Source organism: Chrysochloris asiatica, unplaced genomic scaffold (assembly GCF_000296735.1).
Source record: "Chrysochloris asiatica unplaced genomic scaffold, ChrAsi1.0 scaffold00112, whole genome shotgun sequence".
In the NCBI taxonomy this organism is placed as follows: domain Eukaryota; kingdom Metazoa; phylum Chordata; class Mammalia; order Afrosoricida; family Chrysochloridae; genus Chrysochloris; species Chrysochloris asiatica.
This window is the reverse complement of record NW_006408630.1, coordinates 933,423-942,342: the sequence shown is the minus strand read 5'-3', so window position 1 is coordinate 942,342 and position 8,920 is coordinate 933,423. Positions and strand designations below refer to the sequence as shown.

Genomic DNA, 8,920 nt, shown 5'->3' with positions numbered 1-8,920 from the left:
AAGTGTGGCAGTGGTAGTGAGGTTGGCCCAGGATCGGACATTGTTTCGTTCTGCTGTGCATGGGGTCGCTATGAGTTGGTTCCGACTCGATGTCACCTGACAACAACAACAACAACATGGAGAGTGACAACACCCACTGTTTATTATTTAATTCAGAATGAAAACAGGGTTGGCAGGGAGGCCAGTTGAGCGGTTTATGAAGTAGACAAGTTGAGAGATGATGGCAGGTTGGAGAAAGGGCAGTAGTGGTTAAGGCAGAGAAAAGTAGAGTCCAGTAAAGTTTGAAAGGTAGACTATTCTGACATGGTGATGAACTAAATGCAGGGAGAGAAGGACGATGCAGAGGCAGCTCCCTGGTTTGAGATATTTTAGAGTTTCCATCCCATCTACACTTTTGAAAATATCAGAAATTTCCAAGCCTTTTCACAATTCTCCCTATCAATTGGAGAGGAGGAGCACCCAATCAGAGAATATAGGAGTTGAATAAGAGATGATCATAGTAGGCTTGGTGTGACCCTGTGGGTTAATGCACTGGACTGCAAGGTCAGTTTGAACTGTTAGTCGGTGGTTCAAGCTTACCAGCTGCTCTTTTGAAACCCTACACAAGGTCAGTATGACTCAGATTGACTCCACAGCATTTAACAACAACAATATGAGTAAAGAGTTAAATATAATTTGTGGTATTCTGTGTATAACTTCAATGTACTTCTCTTTTTTTCTTCTTGGGTATAAAAATAGGAGAACTCACTGTGAAAGAACCCAAGTTTCTTGATTTTGAAGTCAGAAGTGAAGTACAACTCATCATTGTAGCTGAAAGAGATGGGCATAGAGCATACAGCAAAGTAGTAGTCTTGATACAAGATGTGAATGATAACTCACCACGTTTTAAGCAGAACATTTACCATGCTTCAGTATCTGAAGGCTACTTCTACGGCGCTCATGTCATACAGGTAATAAGAATATGTTTTGGGGTGTTTTTTGGTCAATTATTATCATAAATGAAATTGTTAATGTGTCCACAGCCCCTATACAATGTTTAATGGATTGAAGGAAACCTTATATTGAAAGATGCCTCGATTTTCTGATTTTTGCTCTTCTTCCTCTTGATTGATTGAGTACTTGATTACTGCTCACCTGCTTTCTCTAGGGACTCCTTTAAGCATTAGTTGTGACTCTGAAGGGCATCATGTAGCTGACACATTGCCTTTCTGGTTACGGCAGCCATGTTGTTGTGATTAGTTGCTGTAGAGTTGATTCTGATTTACGATAACCCCATATGTGCAGAATCAGCTGCTTCATAGGAGATTTTCAAGGCTGGAAACAGTTCACCAGGCCTTACTTCTAAAACACATCTAGTGGGGTTTGAATTACCAACCCTTTGAATAGTAATCTAGCACTTAACCATATAGTGAGTATAGATTATTGACACCCAAAGCCCCCACTGATTCACTATTCTGGGAGACCTTCTATACAGACCCAGTAGACATGAAGGCCATTATCCAGCTCCAAATACAGAACCATTCATCTTCCTGGTGATGCCAGAGGGAACTGGGGATTACAAGCTTCCTGGTGATGCCACAGGGAACAAGGGATTACAAGATGGCTCTGCAGATGAGGTCCCTGGGTGCTTAAGGTCCCCTGAGAACTCTGCAGTAGTGTGAAGGGTGGGTTAAGAGGTAAGGAGGGTTAGGACATCAGTGTAGCAACCCAGGGGCTTAAGCTGAGGCTGAGGAAATTATTGTTGTTGTTAAGTCAGTTCCGACTCCTAGTGATCCAGTAAAGGGTTTCTGAGGAGCAACTGGTGAGTCTGAACCACCGACTTTGTGGTTCAAACTGACCTTCCAGTCCTGCACTTCTCTTACAGTGCCACACAAAAAAATGCAATATTTTGAAACAGATCTATCAACTTGTTGTTAAACAAGACCCTGAGCCTACAATATAATTAGTTTTGTGATTAGAATATAATAAAAACTATATAACTCCATGCAGAATGCCAAACTTTGTGTTATTTTCAATACTACTTTGATAACTTAATAATCAAATTCTAAATTTGTTAGCCCTAAATCCAGGTGTTGTATCCTTTCTTTAAAGATTACTTTAAAAATGATATTTTAAATACAATATTTAAAAATCCATCTATGGTCTAGTTTATAGGGAATACTTTAAGCAAAGAGTCCTGCTGTGGCACTGTTGGATAAACACTGGACTGCAAGGTCAGTATGAATTGCAAGGTTGGCTGTTCAAACTCACCAGCTGCTCCTTGGAAACGCCTATACAGACAGGGTTGCTATGAGTCAGAACCGACTCATAGCACTTAACTTTAAGCAAGGAAAAAAACCAACAACACAACAATTGAAAGGTATCATTCACTAAGTAAAAGTTTCCTACAATGTTTCTCCCCCCCACCCCCTACTTCCATCCTGAGTCCATATCCAGTACTAGAAACCTTCTATTCATGCAATTTAGATTTTTTCACAATTACTTTTTCTATTGAGCTAAATTAGCTCAGAAACATGTGCCCGAAAGTTACTTGGAAATCCTTTGCAAAATAATTTCCTCACCCTTCACCTACTTTATTATCAAATTAAATTTAGGTTTCAGGAACTTGTTGGTATTCCTTTAACCATTGTTCAGAAAATGTGTTTGACAATATGTAGTGCTTTCATAATGCACTGCATTTAAAAAACAATAAAAGCAGGTTTACACCATGTTGCTAATAGATCCTTATTTAACAGAAGAATTGGTTGCTCACAGGTTTTTGCTACTGACCCTGACAGCGGGTTAAACGGCCTCCTTGAGTATTCTATTCTTTCTGGCAACCAGAGAGACACGTTCCAGATTGACAAATGGACAGGTGTGATAACAACAAGTGTGAGTCTGGATTACGAGTCCACCAGCTCCTACAGGTTTGTCCATGATTCAGATCCCTTTGATCCACTATTCTACCTTTTATCTGACATGATTTTTGCTTTGGGCATGACTCTCTGTTATGTGAGTTTAGTTACAAAAATGCGCTTTCCTTTTGCTTAAGCTTATTATTTTGGTGAAAATATTTAACAAAATATACACCCATTCATTCATTTTTATGGTTCAGTGCCTCTAGTTACATTCTTCACCTTATGGCACCATCTTCTCTACTTCTACTCCTGTTGTTTCACCACCATTAAGTTTGACTCTGTATGTCCCTCTCAGTTCTCATCTGTGCTTTAGAATTGCTGTTGTCAATTTCAGCACCTATAGATAAATCTTTAAAAGAATGCAATTATCTAGGCTGATATTCATTATTAATTGAGCTTACTGTTTTTAACTTTAAACTACCATGGGGTAGTTTCACTTCAAGGCTGAAAGATGGTTTCAGGTCAATAGATCCAGGGGTTCCCATGAATTCCATAAGAATTTGATGTTCTGTTTCACATTTTCCGTCTTTAGATCAGAATCCATCTATTGGGTACTTGATCAAAATGTTCAGTAACAGTAGCTGGGCATCAACCATTTCTTTTGATCTCATAGCTAAGAAGGGAAGAGAACCTGCAGTCTGTTTCCTTGTCCAATTCCTGGCTCTCCTTTCTCTAATTCTCCAGGTGAATAGAGACCAATTATTTATACCTTGGGTTGCCACTCAGAAATATTTAAGACCCCAGGTTTACTCACCAAACTGGGAGGTAGAACAGAATCTCTGAAGCATTGGCATGCCAACGGACAGCAAAGACCCAGAAAGCTCTAAGTCTAAACCTTTGAGTCAAAAAACCTCACCACATGAAGTGTTTAACTATATCGAAGTGTATTCAGAAGTTCAACACCCCACCCCCCTTCGTCTTCTGGCTACCACTGTTCTAAAATTATATATAGCAGTATGTTGCCATTTTTTTCTGGTGTACACTTTAGTGATATAAATTTGTTTTTGTTGTCCAGTGCCAACTCATAGCAACCCAGTATAGGGTTCCCAAGTAATATCAATTCCATTAGTCAAATTTTATAACCATTACCCTTGTTGTTGTTAAGTACCCTGGAGTTCGTTCCGATTCATAGTGACCCTGCACAGGGTTTCCGAGGCTGTAAATCTTTACAGGAGCAGAACACCTCATCTTTCGCCTATGGAACCACTAATAGTTTCGAACTGCTGACCTTGAGGTTAGCAGCCCGATTTGTAACTACTACGCTACCAGAGCGCCTTAGTAGATGCCAATTTTCCCAATAGAATAGACAAACATTCACAACTTTCCTCTCCATTCCCACTCATGATACTAACCACTAGTAATCATTGGTCTCAATATATTTACTTCTTCTTGTCATTTCATGTAAGACCATACAATATTTGTTCTTTTGTATTGATTTATTTCACTCTGTATGTGTTTGAGATTTATCCATGTTGTTTTATGCTTTAGGACTTCATTTTTCTTCAAGGCTAAGTAGTATTCCATTGTATGATATATTCACATTTTATTTTTCCATTCATCTGTTGATGGGCACTTGGGTTATATTGATCCAATTTATGATTACCTTTCTATTATATTTAGTCTTTAGAAATTATTTACTGTTTGGAAAAAATGTGGTTAAGCTAGAGGAGCTTTAAGGTTTCCCTTCATTCTATGATTAGGTGAATTTATGGTACTACTAAGTACTATGTGAGAAATATTAAAAAAGATATATTGAGGGCTTGTGAGAGAATCAACTTGCCTTTGACTAGAAATTTACTACATCTCCCCTTGTAAGAAAAACAAAACCATAAAAAGAAATGACTAATTCAAAGCCCAAATTCTTATTTTTTGGATGTAAAATTTCCAGGTTGCTACTAGATGACCGCAGTTTTTAGCCATGCTCTGACAGTGCTTCTGTGTATAATTTGTTCACAATGTTGTGTTAGCCTGCAGGAGGAAAAGCCAGACTCACAGAAGGTTGTTCATTTAGAAGAAAGCAACCCTAATACTCCACACAGCTTGCTGAATTTCTGCATGTCACCGAAAGCTTTATAAGTCCAGTAATTCTAGTTATTCTATCAAGATAATAAATAACTAGTAAGCACTGTATTACAGTTTTCAAATAACACATGAATAGGTGTAAGCATGCAAATATAACATTGTTTATGGTACTTGATTGATAGCTGATGTGGAAAGAAATCATTTAAATTGGTATTTGATAGTCATGTAAACCCTGTAACATTTTGGGGTCTGTATCTTCTGAAGAACTTTAAATAAAAATGACCAAAAAAATTCTAGACAACAAAGAGTTAATTTAAGTGTTTTAAAAAATTAAATTTAAGTGTTTAATTTCTGTAGCATTATTACTCAAGTTATTGTAAGAAGCAATGCTAAGCTACAGCATACTATTCATTGCATGCTCATAGCCAAAACTGGGTATTCCAGAACACTTCATTGTGGTCATAAGGAACCTGTACATAAACTAAGAGGCAGCTATTCTAACAGAATAAGAGGATACTGAATTTGAATAGTTTTAAATCAGGAAAGGTGTGAGCCAGGGTTGTGTCCTTTCAACTTATTTATTCAATATGTATGCTGAGTAAATAATCTGAGAATCTAGATAAAAGTAAATATATTATTTTTGTGATGCCATGTAAAGTAGAATGTGGCATCAGGATTGAAAGAAGACTCATCAACAACCTGTGATATGGTAGATGGTACAACCTTGCTTGCTGAAAGCAAAGAGGACCGAGAATATTTATCGTACTGATAAAGAGCAAAAGCTACAGCCATCAGTATGGCTACACCTCAAGTGTAAAGAAAACAAAAATCCTCACAACTGGATCAAGAAATAAGATCATGATAATTGGAGAAAAGATTGACCTTGGCGAAGGCTTCATTTTGCTTGGATCCACAATCAACACTCACGGAAGCAGCAGTCAAAAAATCAAACGATGTATTGCATTAGGCAAATCTGCTGCACAAGACCTCTTTTAAAGTGTTCAGGAGCAAAATATCAGTTTGAGAACTAAGATATGCCTGACCCAAGCCATGTATTGTTCTGTTGTATATAGAGTTGCTATGAATGGGAACCGACACTACAGCAACTTGCAACAGAAAGTACAAATGGAAAGAGATGTTAATTATCTTTTCTAAAATGCCTGGTTTATAAGCAACAGGACTGGAATTGAACCCCAGTCTGTTGACTGGCAGTGTGCAAAGGAAGACACGGCCTTCCAGGCCAAAGCAAATGAAAGGGCATAGGCATGTGAAAATGTTTGGTATGTTTAGGAAGTAACCAGTAGTTCGGTAAGGAGCTCTGGTAGCGTAGTGGTTATGAATCAGGCTGCTAATCTCATGGTCAGCAGTTCGAAACTGCCACCTGTTCCACGAGAGAAAGATGAGGCTTTCTGCTCCCGTTAAGATTTACAGCCTCAGAAACCCTGTACAGGGTTGCTATGAGTTGGAACCAACTCCACGGCACATAACAACAACACGACGAGTGGTTCAGTAAAAACCTGGGAATCAGGTGAGTGTATGGTAATAAAAGAAAGGTTAGGTGCAAGGTTTGGTGGACATTACATGGTATAAAATAGAAATTGTACTTTATTCTGTAGGCTATATAGAAATGTTAACAGCTGAATGATATGCTCAGATCTTTGTTTAAAAAGAAATCTAGTTGTGAATGAATTGTACGAAGCCAACCAGTAATGGTAGACTGTAACTGTGAACAGTCTGGAATCTGGATGAATCAGTGGATATGGAAGGAAAGGACATATTTAAAAGTTGATTCAGATATGAAATCCATATTAAACTGGTGCCCGGTTGAATGTATTGACAAAGGAGGAGGTAGAAAATGGGCCTGAAATTTCTAGTTAGGCAAGGCAGGAAGAAGAATGAATATCAGAGTTAAGATTTTTGTTCTGGATGCATTGAGTTTGAAGGACCAGTACAAGAGCAACAGTGAAGACACTTATTAGGCATGTGAGAGCAATAATTTGGAGTTCAGCCATGGGGTCCAACTCAGTATATAGATTTGGCAGTCATTCAGAGAGAATATATAAAATGTGACTACTGGGAGAGCGTATGTAAAATGGTAATTTGGGGGATTATCACCACTTGGAGGCTAGATAGGGAAATTGTTGCTGTGATCAAGTCACTTTCAACTCATAGCAAGTCTATATATAGGGTTTCCAAGTAGTATCCAAGTAGCAAGTCTATATATAGGGTTTCCAAGTAGTATCTGGGACTCCAGATGGATAAATTGTTGTTGTTGTTAAGTACTGTTGAGTGAGTTCTGATTCATAACAAACCTTCAATATTGCAAGTTGATGCTTGAGTTTTTTTTTTCTTCAATTCTTTTAGTTTGAGAAATGCTAAGCATGTTCTTGCTTTTTAGTTTTCTATCTCCAGATCTATGAAAGGTTTACAGTTTCATAAACCCTATATGGGGTTGCTGTGGGACAGAAACCACCACTCAGTGGTCAATTTGACATAATGTATTGATGGTTGATGCAAGCATGAAGTCTTTGACAACTTCAATCTTTTTTCCATTTATATGTATATTGTTTATTGGTCCAGGGATGAGGATTTTTGTTTTCTTTTCATTGAGATGTAACCCATATCAAAGGTTGTGGTTTTTTATTTTCAACAGTAACTATCTTAATTCCTCTTAACTTTCAGCAAGTAAAGTTGCACCATCTGCATATCTCAAATAGTTAATGAGTCTTCCTCCAAATCTGATGGCCACATTTTTTATTCATGTAATCCAGATTCTCAGATTATGTGCTCATTTTACAGATTGAATAACTATGGTGAAAGAATACAACTCTGGGATAGTCCTTCCCTAATTTTAAATCTTTCAGCGTTCCCTGTTCTGTTCGAACAACTGCCTCTTGGTCTATGTACAGGTTCCTCATGAGCACAATTAAGTGTGCCAGAATACAAATTGTCTGCAATGTTATCCATGACTTGTCATGATTCACACACTAGAAAGCCTTTGCATAGTCAATAAAGCACAGGCAAACATCTTTCTGATATTCTCTGCTTTCAGTCAAAAGCCATCTGATGTCAGCAATTATATCCGTGTTTCCAAGTCCTCTTATTGAATCTGGCTTGATAGTCTGGCAGTTCTCTGTCAATATAAGTTTGTAGCCATTTAAAAAATTATAAAAAATTATACTTGCATGTAATATTAATGATACTGTCTGATGATTTCTGCTTTCCCTTGGGTCACCTCCCTTTGGGATATGTACAAATATGGATCTCTCACAGTCAGTTGGCCAGGTAGCTGTCTTCTAAATTTTTTGGCTTACATGAGCCAGTGCCTCCAGTGCCGCATTTGTTTGTTGAAAATTTTCAGTTTGTATTCTATTAATTCCTAGAGCCTTGTTCTTTGCCAATGCCTTCAACGCACCTTGGATGTCTTCCTTTAGTAACACTGGCTTTTGATCATATGCTTCCTCTTGAAATGTTTGAACATTGACCATTACTTTTTGGTACAGTGACTCTGTGTATTCCTTCCATCTTTTTCTTCTTTTTTTAAGCTTTTATTGTGAATTGAGGAATAGTTTACAGGGTAGATCATCAGTTTTGCCCTCAACCAATCATATTTTGTTTCATTGCAATGATTAAAATTCCCTCCATGCACCACCAGTTAACAGTATTTTCCTTTATTCCCTCTTACTTATTTTTTTGATGTACAGAAAATATGTATTCATTTAAATGACCAAAGGGAACATTTACAAGTCTTTCTCCTGTCCCACAGCAGGTAGCCCATTCTCATTCTCATCCTCAGCTGCTCTTTGTCTCTATGCCATTACCTCTGCTTCTGTCTCTATTGTCACTACTTCTCTGGTTAGGGTCTCACATTCCACTGATGCTCTTCTCTCTTGATGGCCTTCTCCTAGGGTCTTCTATTCCTTGAATGAAAGATAAACTACTCCCCCCTTTTTATTACACATCTTGTACCTTTCCAGTTGTGACAATTGTAATTAGTCATG

General features: G+C 37.8%; 1 protein-coding gene across 1 annotated transcript in view; it reads left to right on the top strand.

The window, feature by feature from the left end:
* The window catches only part of DCHS2 (dachsous cadherin-related 2), a 192,027-nt gene that overhangs the window by 167,231 nt on the left and 15,876 nt on the right, over positions 1-8,920 (top strand). The window contains exons 17-18 of the mRNA XM_006867930.1: positions 739-950; positions 2,755-2,906. Of these exons, the coding sequence (XP_006867992.1) occupies positions 739-950; positions 2,755-2,906 (364 nt within the window). The remainder of the gene's footprint in view (positions 1-738; positions 951-2,754; positions 2,907-8,920) is intronic.